Genomic DNA, 22,034 nt, shown 5'->3' on the forward strand with positions numbered 1-22,034 from the left:
CTGTAGCACAGTGGCCAAATTCTTCAACGTAAGTAGACAGCTATAGCTCTCCAAGGCTCGGCATGGTTGTGGAAGAGGGGGGCAAAAGAATGAAGAAACCGATGAAGGTGTTAACAGGTTCCTCTCAGATTGAAACATGGCATCCCTCAAGGATAGTCTTTTAGTAGGTAAACAATACAGAACAGCTTCAGGAAGTCCTTGAAACTGAATAGATTCCTGCGCTCCTCCCTGCTAGAGTAAACAATAAATGCTGAACATAACCTATGAGGATTTCCAGCTAAACCAAGCTGTAAAGAAGATTCTTTTAAGACCAGACCACCTGCCCAGAGTAAGCAGAAACCAGCTGAGAGTTCTGGGAAAGGTTTGGACCAGGATCACTCGGAAAAGACCACTGCCAACCTGTGGAGCTGCCTATAGGTCACCCCACTTTGTGAGCTGTCCCTCACTGGGGTAGGCGTTGGTGATGCAGCTGTCTTTGAGTCATTTCTGCTCCTTTAAGTAACTCCTGTAAGGAAGCTCTGTAAAATTCATTGGTTCAGACCAGACTTCAGCAGTTTCCATACTTTGGTTTGTTGTGGGTTCCTATTCCACGTGGCTAGATGCATACCATTTTCCCAGAGAAAGTTTTGTCACACAACAGGGAGAAAATGTCATGAGAAGATAGCAGCTGCCCCGATTTGTTTCTGAAGGACTGCTACTGAACAAGTCTAGCCTTTCTCAACCATATGTAAGTCTTTGATGGTAACTGTCGTTCTGCAGTTGGTACTCCTCAAAACCTAGAGGATAACCTTGAGGGAAGTGGGACAATCCTGGGGATGCCACCGTGAACAGTGAAAGCAGAAAGGGCTTAGATGTCACCACAGCCACATTCTATGTGTCTGTGGTAAACTAACTTCTTTCTCAGTCTTGACGTGTAACACGGGGACGGTGCCACCTATTCCATTCCAAATGTCAAGCTGCCAGTGCTGTCTGGGCCAAGCCCACACGCCGCAGCCAGTTCTAATCTTCACACTGACCCATGTGCAGCGCAGCTCCACAGACCTGCACCTCCTGCTCCAGGCTCCTTTGCACAAGCGCATTAAAGGCGGAGTGGAACAAATCACACTGTGAGCTCGAGCGGAACGTGAGAGGCCGGCGGGGATGTGGAGCAGGATGAGAGGTGGTTCCCCGGGAAAGGCTCTCTGCTCAAAACCACCAGGCTGCCTGGACCTTTTCCTTGGTTAGGGTGACAGCCTAAAGGGTTAACCTAACCACACATCCACTAGCTACAGGCCCCCTCTGAAATCCTGGAATTCCAGCACGTACTTTCTAGCGCCTGAGGTAGAGACGAGCACAGGGTTTCAGAGACGGGCACATTGTTCCCTTCGGGCTGCCTCAATGGTGCTGTTCTCAAGCTTGAAGGAGTGTAGTACAAAAAGGCCAGCAATTTATATCTTCCACTGCCACTATGGGTATCCCCTCTACCCAGTATGCTACACCATTGACCTTAGCTCACAGAAGACGAAAATCTTAAGCTCGTACCATCAGTCCTAAAACTCCATTGAAAGACCATGCTCCTGGACTAACTTGAAGGGTGGGAAGGATTGACCATCACCAGCATTTCAATAGGAGAATTTAAGAGAGCGACTATCAAATACAATGTTTCTGTCTCTGTGTGTATTTTCTGACTGTAAAAATCTCAGCCTGAAATTTTTGGATGAGAAATGTCTCAGTAGTTGTTTGTTCCATGAGAAAGCCTAGTTATTGCCCAGGCTAGCCAGGAATTCCATATGTAGTCCAGGCCGACCTCAAACTTTTGATCCCCCTACTTCAGCCTCTCCAACGTTATGATTACATGCGTATACAACCACACCCAATGATTTTTTGAATGGAAACATTGTAATTTTATTAATGTAGATTAAACTATAACCTAAACAGCTATTAAGAAATCAGTTTGTAGGCTGCTATTTATTTACAAGCAAACCAATCAATAGTTAGGAACTGAATCTATCCTTCCAAATTACATGTATCCCAAATGTGTTGAAATTATGACCTTTGTGCAATGTGAAAGTAGTAAGAGATTAGACCTCTGGGTAATCAAGGAGTGAGGGAGGAGATTAGGGCCCTTAGAAAACAATCTCGAAAACACCTCAGACGACTTAGGCTCCATCCATCACCATACTGCAGATGGCACTGTACAACCTGAGAGAAAACGCTCACCAGAACCAGCCGTGCTGGCCCCTCACCTAGACCTCGCCTTTCAGAACTAAGAGAAATAAAGCTGAGAAGCCGCTGAATCTCCTTTCAGAGCCGCCCGGGACAGCAATCACACACGTCTTCTCACAGTTACGCTCGCTTTCGCTCAGTATTTTTCACTGAGATGTAAGACTTCACAGTTATTTATTCCGATTAAACTCTCCTTTGTTAGCTGGTGCGCATCTCTGGTGCGCTGGGACTGCTAATTGCTATTCTGTGTGGCCCATCGTTCCTTCTAGATGGCTGTCATCTGAAGAAGTGATGTAGCCCATCCTTCCTTCTGGGCGCCTGTCATCTGACAGGCATGTTTGTCAAGTGACAAGCATGTTTCCTACGTGGTTGTAAGAGTTGCCATTTTCTGTCTGATCACTTGATATTCAATGTATTTATCAAATCTACGACAGCTCCAACTCTGGGTGTTTCTGCCTGCCTTTCTTACTAGCTACTCAAAATCCACAGAGTATATGATGTGTTCAGAAGTCAAAACTTTCAAAATAGTGTTATGAACTGTATGAGGGTGGGGTAGTTACGATGATGAAAAAAAAGAGAAAAGAGTATATTATAGTAACAATATTTTTTTATCAGAATGATTCTTTTTATAGCCTTTCTTAAGAAGGGGTGAACAAGCTCTGGGTTAAGCCTCTAAATTTCAGTAAGAGCTTTGAATCAATAAACATTTTTTCCCTAAAATGAACGGTAATGAATTACTGGAAACCTATGTAAACAGACGCTGAACATCTGGGGACGGTGACAGGAACTTTTACTCCATGGGCTGGTGGCCTCTTGCCTGGGCTGCCAGCCTGCTTGTTGAATGTGTGTGTGTGGGGGGGGGGGGTTCTATGTGATGGTATAAGCCCTGGAATAGCTTCCGTATCTGCTGCCAAAGAAAGCCTTCCCTGCAGTGTCAACAGAGAGGATGAGAAGGGTCAAGGATGAGGAGAAGGATCAACAAAGGAGGAAAATGCCAATTCATCGCCATCCCTGTACTTAGTCTCTGAGATGCTTTGGAATCTCTCCTTGCTGTATCTTCCCCCACAAGACGTCAGCTCCTAGATCCCATCCCACATAGACACACATACACACACACACACACACACACCCCTACAAATCCCAGGGAGCTACCTGAAAACTTACAGGGCAAAAATGTGCCAAGAAAAAAAAATGAGGAAAGAAAAGCCTCTCCCCATCTTGGATTTCTGAGGGTCAGCCGGGCCCTGGAAGTATGGTGGCCACTGAGGTTCTCCTGGCTCAGCATCTATGCAGACTGACCCTTGAAGCTTCTTCCTGTAGATACTGGGATGGCTCTAGTGCATGAATTTAGGTTCCAAGGCACACGTGCTGTCAGCTTTTCTTATATCAGCTCTATGTGAAGTATGCCTATTTTTCTTTAAAATCAGTTCTGACTCAATTGATTATGAACTTGTCATTCTCCACCAAGCACCATGTACATTTCCTGCCTGTATCACATCTGGGCTTAAAGATTACTGTTAGGAGACAGTTCATTCTTTACCACTGACAAGACACAGTAATGTTACTCTGAGAAACTCCTCAGATTTCCACACGTTTCCAAATCACCCACAGAACCTCAGCTGTCCCCAACATGTTGGTTATGCACAACACAGACAGGGACAATCATTTCCATTTTTTGGCGATTCTGACTGGGACAACATTTAGGAAATAGCAAAGTAGGGAAGGGCAGAGCTGAGACAGTTTGTCACTGAAATTGACACTCAGGGACAACAGGAAAAGGCGTCTCCCGATTCTAAAACAGCACACTCTCTGGACACACCCTTCGGATCCTGAGACCAGCTGAGCCTAGCAATTTCTGTTTCCTTGCTCTGACAGTGAAAAGCAACCATCCCTCAGACATGAGAGGATCCACAGCTTCCCTGGAACTGACATGTCACGGGTTCAATGTCCAGCTTTCTAGGTTACAGCTTTATGTGCTTCCCTAGGCCAAAACACAACCCATGACTGGGTGCTTTGAAAATCCCAAGGAACCTGTTTTGGGCAGAAAGTGCAAAGCACCTAAGTTGGGCTTCCTGACATCAGGAACTGCTCAACATGCCTAACTCTGCGTGTTGGGTGTGGTTTTTGAAAGCCTGAGCAAATCCCTGTTTTAAAATGACAGTAAAGAAAAGGGTTTTTGAAAGAAACTCTGAATAGAATCAGCAAATACTATGCCCTTAAAATATGCACAGACTACAGTACCAAAAGGAAGAGATGCCAGGACTCACACACAATTAGCAATCGAGTTGGTAAGGAGCAACATACCCAAACAAAAGGTAAAGGAGCAGTTTGAGCAATCATCGCACACAAGAAGGAATCCTTTGTATAAAGGAACGACTGATTTAGAGGATTTCTTTAAAAATTAATGCCATCTGAGATTTGTTCTCTATTAAGAAAAGGGAAAGTATTTTTTAAGTGAAGGCTAAGAATAACAAAACTGAAGTGAAGCATATATACATCTTTAAGTTCTGTTTAAGTATTAAAAGGTTACATTTTAACACCACTTTACATTCTATCACAACTGCTCTAAAATAACCTTTAAAAGAACATTATTAACAGGCAAGAATCTCTATGTTAAAACAATCTTCCCTAATAATGACAGGAGTCAGTTCCACTCCCTCAGAGACAACCTGATGTCTCTGTCTCCGAGTGGCGGCCCAGGAATCCCCTTCTAGGGATAGAGAGTGGCTGGGTTTTTCCACTACGCCCACACTAGCACTCAGGTGTGGTGGATGAAAACCACAGCATCGGGGCTCGGTTCTGGCAAAAGTTTCAGGTAGACCTTAGAGACAAGAGGGAGGTGACCCTGGAGGTGGGAAGACAGGGTTCTGCTGCCAATTGTAATGGTCTAACAAAAGCTTAGGAGAGAGCAGAGAGACTTCTAGAAGCTGGGAGGAGCCTCTGGCCAGAAGGGTGGGAATGGACCTTGACGAGGCAAAGCAGGAGTTCTCAAGCTCCTCAGAAGGCTTCATGCTCCCAGAAACATTTGTATATTTGAGCCATCTGTATAAAGCCATTTGTATATGTAACTTCTGATCTACAAGTTAAAAATCAGCCACAGAAGAGAAAATGCCCTTACAACCACCCACAATTAATAGGTCACCAGTGTAACACTTGCATTATGGGAGTTACTCTAACTATGAATGTGTCATTAAGTATTTTGGCCTCACAGGCCTACTACTTGCATTATGAAAGTTACTGTAACTGTGAATGTGTCATTAAGTATTTTGGCCTCTCTCACAGGCCCAGCTGATGAGTTCTGCCTCAGATGAAAGCACGGTGGGTACCAGGCTGTTAGAGGTGAAATATATCCCCTAAGGAGGACTGGAATTCTGATAGCCCACCCACTGGCCCACAGTACCCTGCAGCTTTCTTTACAAGCAAATGTCTAAAGAGAGGAAACCAACCACCATGACTGGGGATAGGTGAGCAGAGGAAAGTCTGGGCACAGGGAGACACGGTGAGAATGTCTTCTATATGCCAGAGTTACAATGCCATGTCAGGTAAGCGCAAAACGCGGGCGGGGGAGATGTGTGCTGTATGTAGAGCTCTCTGGGGTACTACAGAGAAAGCACGGTTCTGCCAACAGCCTCATCCGCGTCTAACCAGCAGAACAGGACATCAGCCACTGCTCTTGAAATGGCCTTAGTGAATGGTGCTTCGTCACAGTGGTCCTAGCACATTACTGCACGGTGCTTCGGTACTATTTATTTTTAGATCAGTCAAACACCCACAATCACTAAAAGCACGTTTGTTAAAGGAAAACGTTTTGCTCTAGGTAGCCTTTTGTGTTTTACAACTTTTTGGCCATTTCAGAATTAGGAACAAATCTTCAGAATTTAAAAGAAAATGACCAAGGCAGGGCTGGGAACATGGCACGGTCTGTGAACTCTTTGCTACAGAAATGTAAGGACCTGAGTTCACATCCTAATGCCTACCCTCAAAAAACAGAGAGGGAAAAAAAGAAGTCATGCAGGGGAGAGAGGGAGGAAAGTGGGAAGACCCCAGGAAGCCTGGCCAAGCCAGGGAGCTACAAGTTCACTGAGACCTGTCTCAAAAGTTAAGATAAAGGAGACAGAAGAACACATCTGACATCAGCTTCTGGTCTCCATATGCATGGCCACACATACATGCACACACACAAACACACATGTGGAGAGAGAGCGAGAACACCACTGACAACATCCCCATGCATAACCAGTGTTATCTAAGACTGAACTCTAAATTCAAAACCTTGTGACCACGCTATGAATCACACCCCCCTTCCTATGGTTTCACCTGATGTTTATCTTACACAGACCATGCTAACAGGCATCACTGGTGTCTGCCTTGGCTTTTGTTTTTCTCTCTATGCCTTCTATAAACCTCTTGGTCAAAGTTTCCACAAATGAAGAAGGACCCACCTAAAAGGAGTAAGCAAACTATGGTGTACAGAACCAGCTCAGACCACTCTGGCTTTTGTACTTCGGTTTTACAACAGCCACCCCTGTATCATCCAAAACTGCTCCTAAGTTGCAAGGCTGGTACCGAGTAGCTGTGGGAGAGACTCGGAGCTACAAAGCTTCCGCTTTCTAGCCCAGCACTAGGTAAGCCATGAAATGCACCAACACCATCATAGCAAACCTCTACTGATTATCCCCCTTGGCCACCAATAATCCCAACCCCACTGGATACTGCTTCCCACCCCACTTCATACACTTGACTGAATAACAGAAGTTCCTTTCAGAATTTGAAGCACCGTCTCCCTTGATATTCTCTCAATACTCTCCAGTTTCTCTACATCGCTCTAACGTTTTCTGAGACTTGCTAGGCATCTCTGGCTGCCTAGAACTCAGAATCCTTCCACATCTAACCCCCTACTGCTAGTCACAGGCGTGTACTACCAGGTATTTATACTACTCCGTAGTCAACCATGCGTGCCGAAACACCCTTAAAAACACACACTGCACATGAGCAGCCGGTGTCTGTAGTAGCTCAGGGACTGCATCGCAGGTGAGAGGCCACTGGGAGCACGTGGTGCATCACGTGTCCCTGATGGGCTCTTGGCACAGCGGGGTTGAAAAGCCTCGGCTGTGGTCTCCTCTACACAGGAACTTGCACCTAGAAACCATAGAGCAAACCCTGCATGCTAGAGTAAGGGAGGCAGGAAGAGGCCAACACCATGCAAATGTGCCCACCCGAAGCCAATTAGATGGAAGAGGCAAAACTCATTTTGAGAACAAAAGAGTATTCATTAATAATTGTGCGTGGGTTTTCCAGATCACTGGTACTTTGGACTGCATTGATTTCCCAAGTCACAGCTATCCTGATGCTTGAAAAAGTACTCAAAGAGGTAGGGAAATTGGCCTTAGGAGAAAAGAAATTATAGGCAAAAGGAAAAAACAAAAGCTGACAAATAGTGGCTTCACTCAGCACGTCACTGCCACAGGATGACTCGGGTCACAGAGTGGCTTTCAAACACACAGGGAAAGTAATTCTGACACCCCACCCATCACTTTTAGAAGATACACTTTTCATTCATGTCCACGAGGACAGCCTTGGTGCAAGGGTGTGGGATGAGCCCTCGCCACTACTTGATGACTCCGGTTCTTTCAGAGCAAACAAAGGGGAGAGCCCGACAGATCATCTCCACTACCCTGCTTCCAACACCAAATGGAAAGGCTCCTTTAAAGTCAGTGCTGCTCAAACTGCTTCAAATCACACTGTCAGTAACAGAGGCCTAAGGAATTCCACAATCAAATGTTTCCAGAGAATGAATGAAATACATACAACTGGACCAGTGTCTTCACTGCAGAACCTCAAGAGCATCTCTGAACTCTTCAGCTGCTGCTCTCCTAAGCAATGCTACACCACATGTGATATCGCCAACGTTCTTTGAACACCGGGTATTTTCATTCCTGGAACTCTTTCAACATTTACTGGAATCTGAGAATCTCGGTGAATCCACCCGAGAAACAGCTTTAAACGACAAAGTTTGGGAACTTGAAGACAGCTACCAAAGGAAGCAAAATGCCTACCTGTGGGAGCACCCCCTCAGGATCCCTCAGCTCTCAGGTCCGGCAGTCCTGGCAGGATCTCCAGTCAGAGCTCAACAGCTTCACATCTTTTCCCGCCACATTTTCTGATACTGAATGGAACGATGACACTCTTCCCCCGCTACTACATTCACTCAATTTCCTCAACCCACATTCTTTTATGTAAACTGACTTGTGAGGGGGAAGGGGGTCACCTCAGGGGAGGCAGGGCAAGTGAGAGCAGCTGTGTCAGAATGTCACATGTGACTCCATCTTCCTTCTCAAGAATGTCAAGTAGCCACTGTCCCGGATTTTTGTGTTGAGAAGAAGAAAATACAACTCTGTGTTCTAAAAATATTGTAACAGATACAACAGGGAGGCATAATTAGGCAAGTATTGGAGATACGGCTTAGTAGTAACGGCCACCCAAGTCCTTAGCCCATACAAGGAAGGCAGGCCCATGACCCCAACAACAAAAGCCACAAGGTAAGGGCATGGTCTCTGCCCTCATTCCCAAGCCAGAAATTCGGGGTCGACCCTCTTACAATTATTCTACTTTCAAGATTTTTGACCCTGTATGTCACCTACACTACAAGGCAGGGACCATGCCTAGGAGTAGTTGGCCAACACAAAAAGAACTCCGGTTTTCTTCTTCTTTTTCTTTTAAATGTGTGCTTTTCGTTCTGTTTTAGTATTTTTGTTTTATTTTCTTCTTTTTAACTTGTTTTAATTTTAGGTTTTTTTGTTTTCCCTGTTTTGGCTTTAAATTTTTTTTTCTGCTTCTGACTTCTGTTTTTGTTTTGTGTGTGCATGAGTTTTTGTTTTGTTTTGTTTTGTTTTGATCCAGAGTAAGAGATAGAACATGAGGTTGGGTGGGGAGAGTCTAGGGGTTGGAAGTGGGAAAGAATATGGTCAAAATATATTGTATATATTTTTTAAAAGCCTGGCTCTGAAATAACAGAGCCTTCTTTAAATTTTTTTCTTTAGTGGCCTCACTCTCCAGACTCTTGTTTCTGAAGAGAACTGCCAGGCAACTTATTCTGAACACGAATGCCTCCCCCCCTTGAGTTACCTGACTCCTCGGCATTCCTAACAATGCGTAAGTTTTACACAGTTCTTGCTCTACCAGTGACAAGCACTGCACCAACCCAGTCTCCTGAACCCAGCCCACCTACAGCTGAAGACGGCCTCGCTGACCCAGGCTGCTTTGCCCCCTTACCACCATTCACTCTTTCTTCCCTCATCTCCGTTTCATCGCTCCCCAACTTCAAGAACCCTCCTGTCACAAGTCCTTGAAGCTGCTGTAGTCCTCTCTCACATCTTCCTTCCTGTCTTGTCTATCAGAACAGAAGACCCCCCACGCCTCACTAGCCTTCCCCCCCCACCTCCGTGTCTCAATCTCACACCTAACCCTAGAAGGCTCTGACATTCTCACAGCCAGTTACCACAGGGCTCACCCTCACAGTTGCCTCAGATGCTCTTTAAAAGGAAAGTGGACTCCACCAGCTCCTCCACGTACCTTGGATGCAGATACTGAAACAGCCTTATGCGTGCTGTTGCTCTCCAACTGGGAGGGACTCTTTTTTTCTGTGCCTGACTTTCCAAAAAAACACACCCTCCTCACTCATCTATTCTTTAAACCTTCTGGAATGTGCTTCCTCCTGCTCCCCCCTTCCTGGCCCCATTGGACACATAGTGTTCTGTGGAAACTTCAGATCCACAGACATACGACGTGACCTCCCAAGTGACAATTCCAACTGCCTTTCGCCAGCCTTTGTCTTCCATGACCTCTGGGCATCATTTACTGGAGCCAACAAGTTTTCCTTGAAAGGGCTTCCGAGGCTCTGCATTCTTTTAGAGCTCTGATGTTTCTGTGTGGAAAGCCCAGCCTGCCCCTTCCCGGTCAGAGCTTACACTCCCCAAGGTTTTAACTTCTTTTTTGGACACCCGGCTCCCTGGAGGGTGATCCTGTATTCCCAATGCTTCTCTCCCCAGGCCCTTGTTCTATATTCTAACTGCCTTCTGAGAAAGCTTGGGACCACAAGTGGGGCGAACAACTAGCGACTGGTGGGCTGAGTTAAAATGGTCAGGGAAAACTCACTGCCCTTCTGTGGAAACTTTTTCCTTACCTGACGAAGAACCCATCAGCCACCTTACCATATGGCCTGTACTTTCTGTCACATTCCTGTTGAACTGGGAGGTTTTCTCTTTTTCTCTCTTTTGTTTTTTTTGTATTTACTTTACATCCTTGCTGTAGCCCCATCCCTCCTCTTCTCCCAGTCCCAACCACCCTCCCAAACTGGGCTGTTTTTAACCTGTGGCGCTTTTTTGTTTGTTTGCTGCTTTTTGTTTTCAAGACAGAGGTTTCTCTGTGTAGCCCTGGCTGTCCTGGAAATCTCTCTGTAGCCCAGGATGTCCTTGAATTCAAAAGATCCAACTGCTGGAATTAAAGATGTGCCCACTATTACCCAGATTCTGTGGCCTTTTTTATTTCACAGATGTAGTAGATGGCTCTACGGGCCAGTCTAGTCTACAGTGACATAGATGACCAAAACAAACAACACATATTTGAGGGCTTTGAGGGGGCCTACTGACAAAGAATGTTTGCTACCAAACCTAATTAGCTGAGTTTGATCCCTGGGACCCACTTCGAAGAAGAGCTCTGGTCTATACAAGTGCATTCATTCATTCATACATACATACATACACACACACTAAATAAATAAATGCAAAAAACTTTTTAGTAAAAACATTTTGCAAAATGTTTTCCGCTCTAATGAATATCAGGGTGGCCAAGAAAAAAACTCTGTGCGCCCTTGGGAGGCATCTACCACTTGAAGATAACCCCCACGAGAGCAGTCAAATTTGTACCGCCCACTGCGGCTCTCCCCCGGAAGTGCAATGACCCAAGACTGGATACTTCCCTTCAAGAAAGTGCTGTAGACTCTCCAGGACACTTGGCATTCCTGGTGTCTGGAGAGAACGCCAGCAGCAGAGTTTAGCAATCCTACCCCTCCTTATTATAACATCTAAAAAATGCAGAAAATCTGTGTAACAGAAAGGCTGAGCAGTCCCTGATCACTGAGCCCAGGGATAAGGAAGCAAGCTACAAGTAGCTTTTCAACTCCCTAACCAAGACTAAAACCTGGGACCTTCCTGGAAACTCTTCCCTCTCCGAGCAGCATGTCAATAGCCACTACAGCCCATTGCCACTATTCCCTTTGACATCTCTATTTCAACAGTGACACCCTCTAAACTCGGGCTCTGCTCTCATCTATTTTAGCAAGCGTGATCTCATAGCTCTCTGACCTTCAACCTCTGCCCTGCATCCTGCTAACCTCAATCACTCACGAGGGCCCCAGTAAAACCTGTCTTCCCCATCTTCAAAGCCTCTGTTGTAATTTGACATTCATTTGAAATGAAATGCAGGCACCGTGTGGCAAACGTGCCACCTCCCAAGTCAGAAACACTGGCACTGGCTTAGAGCCAGCTTCCATAGTCACAAAAGCTTTGGGAGGAAACAGCCAATAAACGCAACATTTTAAGTATCAACTTAGAGGGCTTGTGTACTCGGTATCTGTATAACTTGGTAACTCCTCCTATAAAAAAAAAGTCAAATTGCTTTCTTTTGGGTCCTCATTATCCCTTAGTGATTTCAATAGGCAGGACTCTCAGCTTTCTGGGTGCCTCGCCCTGACCAGCTTGTTACTTCCTAAGAATCCTGACTATTTAGAAAACCATGTAACTTATGCTACACATTCAGTAACTAACACAGCCTTTTTGACTCGCAGCTAAACCTTTCCCTAAATTGAACACACTAATGCTGCTTGAGTAGGCGGGTAGTTTGTATAGGAACAGTCGGTCAAACCATAAGAGGTCTTAAAACAAAATGACTTGGGTTTTTTGTTTTGTTTTTGTTTTAATTCACAGAGATCTGCCTGCCTCTGCCTCCCAAGGGCTGGGATCAGAGGTGTGCACCACCACCAGGTGGCCAAGATGATGTTTCCTACAGCTTGTTCCCCAAGGAGGCCAAACAACAGAGGACCTAAGGACCAGAGGATGGGACTGATATGAAGGGTAGGGGAGAGGAGGGCGTAAGATCTGGATTAATGTAAAATAATGAAGCCACGTATTTGTTCCCAGCCTACACAGAACCGCAATAACACTATGTGCAAAGATCCGGTCAACTGACCTATGGATAAGCACAGATGAATGAAGTAAAAACTCTGAGTCTTCCCTTACTCTATGTCCCCAGCCCTCTCTCTGTCCTCTTCTGGACCTCCGCCTGGGAGCCTCTGCAGCACATATCAAAAACACCCCCTAGCCACGGAAACTCTGCCAGGTTGAGGTTGCATATTGAAAAGCGCTTCTGGTGCTAAATTGATTTGTCTTCTACTGCTTACAGAAATCCTCTCTGCTTAGTTACACATTAAACACACTTCTTGGAAGTCACACCTCCTACCACACTGCGTTTTGAAACAAGCTGAAAAGGAAGTCCTAATGAAGACAATCATGACTAGTCAAAATAAATTACAACCAGCCAATGGGACAGAAGCAGAACAGCTTGGCTTTTTCACATGTAATACACCCATTAAATGTGTGGGGTAGTTATCTGTCCATAAAACTGTTGTATTTATATACAATTTTGAGTCAAAGAAAATGGACAGCTGAAAGAATTTCTCAACACTTACAAAAGCTATTCTATAAAGTAACTACACTGGTTAGTTTTGTCACGTTGACACAACTAACTATAGACTTTTGGAAGGAGAAACTGCAATTGAGGAATTGCTTCCATTAGATTGGCTGGTAGCATGTCTGCAGGCCATTTTCTTGATTGGTGACTGATGTGGGAGGGCCCAGTCACTGGGTGACAGTGTGGGCTGTGTCACCCCTGGGCACGGGTGAGTAATTTGAACAAGCCATGGCGAGCAAGGCAGGAAGCATTGTTTCTCCATGGTCCCTGCTCCAATCCCTGCATCCAAGTTCTTAGTCAGAGTTCTACCCGGACTTCTCTCAATGATGGACAGTGATAAGAAAGTGTAAGCCAAATAAACTCTACCCCCAAACTCCAAGTTGCTCCTAATCACAGTGTTTAACACAGCAACAGAAACCAAACTAGAACGGTGACCTAGAATATGAAATTTCATGTACTTGGCTGCATCTCGCCCACACTAGTTCATTTATGTAGATCAGTGCCTTAAAACTGTGGTTTAAAAAGAGTTCAGGTGGTCTATTCTAAGTAGGAAAATCTAATGTTACTAAATGTAAAAATGTATCAAAAATAAACAATTTCCAAAAAGGTGGCACAGGATTTTTTTTCAAGGTAGAGAATTAGAAATAACAAGGAAAGAATCACACCTTAAAACTGAGGCCCAAGAAGAGAAACAAGCAGTGTGTGTGTGTGTGTAAGAAACAACAGTGCTGTGTTTATGGGTGTGTATGAGTATCTATGTGAGTTTTATGTGCATGAGAAGTAAGTAGTGCCATCTGTATCATGTGTGAGCGTGGGGGGTCCTTTTGTGTGTGTGTGTGTGTGTTTGAGATAGACGCTTACTTTGTTGCCCACAGTGATACTCAATGTCCTCTCACCTTGCTCTCCACAGTAGTAGCTAGACTACAGGTATGTACCCGGAGGGGGAGGGGGGCAGCTAGGCTACTTTTGAACATTCACAACATGAAAGGATTCTTTAGTATTTCACCACGATTTTGAGAAACTAAAGATTTTTTGAAAAACTAAAGATTTCAAGATTTTTCAGTTCAAAAGAAAAAATCAATAACCCCAAGAACTCTATACTTGTATGATAGGTAGCAAGAGCAAACTGAAGGTTGAAGAACCAAGAGAGGAAGGCAGTCATGATCCTGGCTTTACACACAGAAGCAGCAATGGACGCTTTACAATAATTTCTCGTGCCTCATTTTTATACTTTGTTTATTTATTTAATATCTATTTATTTGTTGAGACAATGTCTCACTAAGTAGGTCAGGCTAGCCTCAAACCTGGAATCCTCCTGCCTCAGCCTCCTGAGGGTTACCATTATAAATATTACATTCAGCCCTAATCGTTAAAAGTTAAATTTTAGAAATTATATTGAATATGCAATTTAACAGACACAACATAATCATCCCTAATTTACATTTCATTGTTTTTTAAATTCCCTGTGCTTAAAGTGGGCCCCACATAGATTTTTTTTTTCCCCAGGTCCTAGTAATCTGGATAAAGGAGTGATTTGCTCTCACAGTCATTTAGAAAATGTTAAATACCAATAGCTCCACTGATTCACTCTCTTGATCCAGAATTCGGTTTCCCTGTTTATTTAGTAATCTTATCCTAACCCCAGGAACCCCCTTTCCCTAGTCTCCCAGGCATCTATATTTTAAACCCCATGAAGCTTTATAATGCAGCAAGCCAAACCCTCTGTAGGAGTTGGAAAACAAACACCAGCCAAACACCTACAGACACCCAAGGACAAAAGGAAAACAATGCTTCTATTCCTGAGTAAGGTAGAGATGACATCTTTGAAAAATCAAACATAGGCACAGCACAAAGGATGGACTCCAGGAAACCGATCCTGCACACACTAATGAGCAAATCTGACACTTTTCAAGCAAATTTAAACATTCCTTTCTTTTTGGGTGACTAAGAATGATCCATGCTTTTTAACTTTCTGCTTTCAAATACCTGCATAAGATAAAGCCTACATATAGAGGTCAGAGGGCTTGGTTCTCCAGAGACCACAGGCTGCGCCAGCACTCAACACACGAACAACTGTTTAAAGGCAGAAATCCATGTTTCTGCTTACTAGATTTTTTTTTTTAATGTGGTTCATTTCCAACTCCAAGTGCTTATACCCTCTGAGGCTGCCCCCAGCCTAAACACAGTCCCTTCTTCCTAGGCTGTAAACAGGGTCCGTTCTTCAGAGACAGTGTGGAGGTCTCTTAGGGCCTCCACAGGGTCTCCCGGGACTACTTGCCGCTGCCTGCTCTGCGGGGACATTAATAATAATAACACCTTAGAAGGATTAACAACAACCACCTTGCAAGTGCCTGCAATTATCTCTGCTCTGCAGAACCCCAGGCTCAAGAAAGGGGAAAGGCCTGGGCAAGGTAGAGCCAGGACTTGAGCCAAGGTCTTGCAGCGATAACCTGCAGTGCAGGATGAAGGGCTGACCACAGTGGCTGAGGAAGGTGAAGGGTGAGATGCGCATTCTCATCAGGCCTTAAGGGATGTGCTGAGAGGCAAATTTCTAAGTGGAAGAAAACAAGAATGGATGTTTTATAATCATGTTTTATAACTAGATTTTTTAAAAGTGAATTGGGTTCCCCAAGATAGAACTGCCGGATTTAGCAAATAAAAACACACAGCACAACATATTTGAGACACTTAAACCTTAAAAAAAAAAAAAAAAAAAAGAAGAAGAAGAAAGGTTTATCTGAAATTCCACTTTTACTCAACACCCAACATGCTAGCTGACACCCCTGGAGCAAAGGCCTTTATGGAACAAACAAAAACCACCAAGAAATTGCAGTGCCTCAATTCCCCAAACTCCACCAGGCTGGTCTGTGCATTGCATGAATGTCTTTCAGAGGCTGAGGAGAGGGCAGTGCAGGAGGCTCAGCTGCTCTTCACAGAGCATCTTCCTTTTTTTTTTTCTTCTGGTGGCAGACACAGCCCTTGACCCCCAAGACCCAGCTTTCACTAACCAGGCCATTTAATCTCACTGCCCATTTAATTTCCAGTCCCTTCTCCATTTCATGTGGACATGGTGGGGATTAAATGTAACTGAGCTGACGCGAGGCTATGACACACGTGCCTCAAGTATTTCCTACTCACTGAGAGTGTCAGATCCCCCTCCCAAAAGAAGCAGATCAAAAATGCTGTAATTGTAACAGTTTAGGGTGTGTGCTCCTGACAGCTGCCTGCCTGCCTGTGTCCAAAAGGAGGGGGGGAAATGAAATCCAGAAATGTGTTCGAAACATAACGTGAACTATGGAAAGTGTAGTGAGATGACAAAGGGCATGCCCAGCAGAACAGCGTGCAGCCTCTAAGGGGTCTATGTTTCACAGAAGCATCTAAAAACCGTCACTTTTCATCACAAATCCTATTGAACCACAAACACATACACATTCACACACACACACACAGTACAATATAAAAAAAGAACTTTATTTACACATGCCAATTCTGCTTTCTGCTATTTCCTCCAATCTCTGCCTAAATGTTTGCCTTTGTGTAAAAAGAAAAAAATTAAATATATATTTAAGCATATATATATATATATATATACACACATATATACATATGTTGGGATTGGCTTAGACACTATTCATTTAAGTATCTTCCACAAACAACTTTAGTCTACAAACTTCACAAAACACAAACTGCTGTGAACCAGAAACTGCTTGGCAAGGAGTAATCAACAGCTTTCTAAGTCATCTCCTAAACAAGGCCAAACACTGAATCACTGTGGAATTCCTCACGTGCAGTTACACCCAGTTAATCTTCAAGAAAGCAGCAAACTGTGTAAATCTACTTAGGCTGGGGTGGTAAGTACCTCCAAAGTGAGCAAGACTGGCTAAGCTCACCCACAGGAAGGCAAACCCATTCGTTAAGGAGAGACAGACAGACAGACAGACTGAAATTATTAACATTCACTCACCTACTTCCAAAACACTGTGACAAACCACTAGGGCAACATTCTCAGCCAAAATGGCTTTGCTGCATGTCATGATCTGCAAAACCTGTACTTCATCACATCACTGGGTCAACCCCCAAGGAAGGAGTTGCATGAAGGAAGGAAACATATAAAAAGTTGCAAAAGAAGAAAAGAAAGAAAGAAAGAAAGAAAGAAAGAAAGAAAGAAAGAAAGAAAGAAAGAAAGAAAGAAAGAAAGAAAGAAAGAAAGAAAGATAACCCAAAGTAAGACTGGAAATATCCACTTTCAGTTTGTAAAGACTTTTCAAGTATGAAGCACTTTCTTTTCCTTTCAAGCCACAATGAAATATTTTCAGTTACAGAAGTCCTGATCAATGGTTTCATTTCCGTCAGATGCTGGTTTCACATAATCAGGCTGTATCTACTTCAGGAATATCGTATCTGCAAGTCAGAGCCCACGATGATAGGAAGTGCTTGTTTCTTCATAGCTTAGGCGCTGACTACAAGCAGCCACCAGAGTACTTACTTATCCCACTGGCCTCACCTGAGCAGGTGTATGCGCCCACAGGCCTGCGATGCAGGAAAATCCTGTTCATCCCAGATGCCCTGGTTACAGCGCTTAGGGAAAGAGGGATGAGCAAGGCCCGGCCCACCTCTGCTTCCACTGAAACTGGGTGACTCCTACATATGTAAAATGCAGAAGGGACTAACAACCATTCAGTAGAGCGAAATTCAGACACCGATGTCCTCACCAAACACCAGAACCTCATCGTCATTCAGAAGTTTGAACACCCTTCACCTTCTGTCTCACAACCTACACTTACAGGGGTGGGTGGAGGACTAGGGAGCCATAGGTACCAGCATGGAGAAGTCTTATGTGGGTGTTACCTGGGATGTACATGGCAGAAGGCAGCTGTAGTAAGAGGTCTTAAAGGCAGGGTGTGTGCGTGTGTGTCAGGATTCAGGTCCTGGCTTTGAACACTGGGTGGTATAGACTCTGGGCAAGTTAGTTACTCCGCCCATCAGTGTTCACTGCAAAGTAGAGATTAATATTCCCTGCCTCACAGGGCCTCTGCCAATGGGATGGAATCTTAATCCACAGACAGCATTCAGAACACCAACCAGCAGGTAGCAAGGGCTTGGGTGGTCATTAGGTACTACTCCTCTGTGTGTGTATAAGAAGAGTGATTCTGACCTGCACGCTTTCCAGAGGTGATTTAAGTATGCATCCCTTACATTCCTTCTTATTCCTCAAGAAAGTTACCTGAAATCAGCTCTCAGTTGATTATGTATTTCTAGTCAAATCAAACTGCATTCTATACCTGAAGATGGCCAATTCTGTCGCCAAACTGAAGAAAGCATTTATGAACTGAAAGGCACGGGCTTAACATCACAAAATCTTATAAAAAAGTATTAATTAGATTTCCCATTCAGGCTAAGCCAGGATGAGATCATGAAGTCACTCATGGTGAGCAGGTCCCCTGCGCTGGGAGTGTGCTTCTTTCTCCAGTGAATGGCAAAATACGAACAAAAGAAACCTTTGACTCAAATACCACTGGTACCCAGGGTCTTGTGTCTGTATAATGCCTACACATTCATTTCTTTCTTTGCCTATAGAAAAAAAAAGAAAGTCTTGTTTGTTTTTCTGATTCAGTCAGCCCTTTCAGTCTTTGAATCTAAGGAGAGCCAAGTGAAAAGGCATCTTATCAGCATGCTCCAGCCAGCAGGCTGTCCCCCCTCTCCACACACAAACCTCCAGCCTCCCTCAGCAAAAGGCCTAACCCTTGGAGCCTTTTCCCATTTCAGGGCTAAGACCCTGCTGGGTTTTGACAACAAATAAATGAATACACAAGGCCCTAACATAATTAGCCATCTTTTCAGGTACAGAGAGGTGGGGGAGGAGGGGTTCGGAGAATACTTAGTCTAAATGGGCTTCGCTTCTCAAGTTGACACTGGCACACAGCATCTGAGGGCTCTTCTTTTAAATAGAGCCACAGGAAGTCAGTTTTAGGGATGCCCACCTGTGAATCCTGACAATAAGGATATCTGTGTCAGCCAAGCAATCAGCAGAGATTTTAATTGTCTAATCCAAAGACTGAACTCCCTAATCCTGGTGGAAGTGGCTGTGACTTGGGACACGGTGGGGCATACACAGGTAAATTTACTTCTCTTAAGGGGAAATTGAACAAAAGGGCCAAAGACAAGAAAATAGACAGAACTAGGAAGGACACCGAAGAAACACTGACTGACGCTGGGACAGCCGGAACAGTAATTCTGGGAAGCCCCCGGGAGAAAGGCGCCAGTGTCACACATCTGGCTCTGGATGGAACCCTACTTTGCATAGAAGGATACAGTTCGCTGCTAGGATTACTCTGTGACTAAGGATGTAAACTAGAGATTTATGTGGAAGGAAAAGATCCGCAATGCTGGTTGGCTTTTTTAGTATTTTTTCCCCTCCCAACAAGCATTCTGCCACTGACCTCTCAATGAGTTTAACCTTTCCTAAGCAGACCTACACATTTTTAACATAATTTAGAGCTAGGTTTTGTCATTGCTGCTGCTGCAGCTGCTGCTGAGACGCTGGGCGATTTTTTTATTTATTTTTTTATCACAACATGGCTTCAGTAACCTCCTTTCAAAAAACAAAAGACCGAAACTAGAACCTGCCAGTTTCACTCCTTTTTTTCCAGGCAGGGGAATTCGGCTCTAACCTTTTTAAGTGCCTCTAGAGTTCAATTCTGTTAGAAAACGTATGAAACAAAATTAGAATAGGAAAACGCATGTGTATGACTCAGGCTTTATCCCAGTATCTCTGTCACAGGATTTCCCTGTGTTTCTGAAAATCTTGAGAAAGTGACAGAAGTTCCTGTTTTCTTTTCTTTTTTTTTTCTTTTTTTTTTTTTTTTAATAAGGGGGGCGCGCGAATGCGCGAATACGCGAACACGAACACACACACACACACACACACACACACACTCACACTCACACTTCACTCACTCACGTCTTCCGGGTTCCCTATGAATCAGACAGGTCTCCTGGAGGTCCCCAGTGCAATGCAGAGCCCTGTCCCGACTTGGTCCGGGCTCCCCGGCACACAAAGGTCTCCAGGAACACCCCGAAACTTGTTGCGGGCCGGCGGAGCAAACCCCCGGCCGCGCGCCCGCCCTTCCCACCTCTCCCCCCCCGGCCCCGGCCCGGCGCCCCGGGGCATCCCCCGGCCCGGCGCCCCCTCCCGAAGCCCGGGGACCGGCCCGCGCGCTGGGCGCAGGCCCCGGGGAGCTCGGCAGCCTCACCTGCTTGCGGTAGGGCGTCCTGCAGCCGCCGGCGGCGCCGGGGTGGCCGCCGCCGCTGGGGAAGATCATCGCGGGGGCCCCGGGGCGCTGGGGAGGGGGGTGGCGGAAAGGCGGGCCGCGGCGCTCCGGGAACTCCCTGTGCGCCCGTCCGGGCCGGCGGAGGCTGCGGCCGCCGGGGACTGGCTCGCGGCTCCCGCCCTAAAAGTGCGGCGCGACGCGCGCGGCCGGCGACTCTCGAGCAGCTCCGGGGGCCGCCGCCCTGCGTGCCATGGACCGGAGTTCGCGCGCGCGGTGCCGGCGGCAGCGGACGAGCAGCGCCGCCGCGTCGTCCCCACCTCCCGCCGCCTCAACCACCGCCCCGAGAGCGCGCCGGCCGGGGGCGGGGAAGCGGCCGCGCACCGCCTAGTGCCGCGCCCAGCCCTCCCGCGCCTCCCGCCCGCCCGCTGGCCGCGCCCGTTCCTCCGGCCTCGGCCTCCCCCGCGCCCGGCCTCCCCGGCTGGGGCGGCAACCCCGGGCTGCGCTTGCGCCCCCGAGCAGTGGTTGGGTCTGGCGCCCCGCGTGCCGCACATTCCTGGGAGCAGCCACCCCGGGCCCCGTCGGCGAGGCGTCGCCGCGCCTTCGCGCCCCACTTGGCAGCCCCTTTTAAGGGCATCGCTTCGGGAACCGCTGGAACACCTGGATGGGAAGCCAACAGCCCGCCTCCTTTTCTTTCATCTCCCACCTTCAGCCCCTGGTCCCCAAAAGGCGCTGATTATCGCCCCCGCTTCCCCGGCACAGATCAGCCCTCCAGCGCACCTCCTTCGCCCCCCAATTCGAATGCTACTTTTTTTTTTTTTTTTGGTAGAGCAAACGGGTCCTTCACCCAAATACGCCCGGGAAAGTTTTCAGTTTCATTCTTGTCCACAAAGGAAGAGGGTTTTTTTTTTTGTTGTTGTTGTTGTTGTTTTTTTTCTTTTCCTTCAAGATGACAGTATCAAAAAGGTAGTGAAACCATGTAAGCATTCTGAGGGGTGGGGGCCAGTCCTTCCTGAAAACGGCAGAAGGGTTATAGGAAATCATCCTCAACGTAGTTACTAAATACGACTGGACAGGAAAGGGACAAAGACGGGAGTAATTTCCTTTGTTCCCAAGTGGAAAAATAAATAAATAAATAAACGGCTTCTCCAGCGACCCCCTTAGCAGCCGTCACCTCTCCGGATGGATCTGGCTTTGAACCCGTGTGGTGTGGAAGCCTCAAAAGCGGGTGGGTCGTGGCAAGCACACCATTTCTGGATAGGGTTACTAGGGCTGGTTGCCATCTTGAAATTGGCGGGGTCCCTGGGGAGTCGTCCAGAATTCTGGGATAACAGCCACCAGTACGTAGACACAGGTCTTCCTTGGCTCCTAACACCTTCCTGGAAAGGCCCATCTGCTGTGATAATGAAAGATCCCAGCTTGTCTAACAAGCGAAGGGCCTCAACTTCTGGCTGTCACGAAGAAAGGAGTGAATGTAAACTTGCTAGCAAAAGTGTTGCCTTTCAGAGACTTTTCTGAGAACAGCAAGTTGGAAAACATACTTCCCGGATATCCTGCTGGTGGCTTCGTAAACTGCTTCCACAGTCCCCAAAGCTCCAGCAAAAGTAACAAGAAAGTCATCCTTGCCTATTGAAAGCAGACACTACACATACACTCACACATCCTTATTCTTTTTTACTTTAAAAGGAACAAAAAAGGAGCAAAGGTACTAAGTGCACAATGAGCAAGTAAAAACTTTCTCGATAAAATTCACAGGATTATCTGCCCCCGAGAGTGCTTCAAGACTACAGAGCGCAGCTAGCCTGTGAGGTAAGG

General features: G+C 46.0%; 1 protein-coding gene across 7 annotated transcripts in view; it reads right to left on the bottom strand.

Annotated features, from left to right (window-relative positions):
• Positions 1 to 22,034, bottom strand: part of Rbms1 (RNA binding motif single stranded interacting protein 1) — a 210,622-nt gene that overhangs the window by 108,289 nt on the left and 80,299 nt on the right. For 2 of the 7 annotated variants that reach the window (XM_021649240.2, XM_021649237.2), the window contains exon 1: positions 20,205 to 20,545. The exons of 4 other annotated variants lie outside the window; for them this stretch is intronic. In XM_021649240.2, the coding sequence (XP_021504915.1) occupies positions 20,205 to 20,273 (69 nt within the window). In that variant the 5' untranslated portion in view covers positions 20,274 to 20,545. Of the gene's footprint in view, positions 1 to 20,204; positions 20,546 to 22,034 lie in introns of those variants that run through there. One more of the 7 variants, XM_021649235.2, reaches the window with a different exon arrangement.

The sequence above is a fragment of the Meriones unguiculatus genome, chromosome 8 (genome assembly GCF_030254825.1).
Source record: "Meriones unguiculatus strain TT.TT164.6M chromosome 8, Bangor_MerUng_6.1, whole genome shotgun sequence".
NCBI lineage: Eukaryota > Metazoa > Chordata > Mammalia > Rodentia > Muridae > Meriones > Meriones unguiculatus.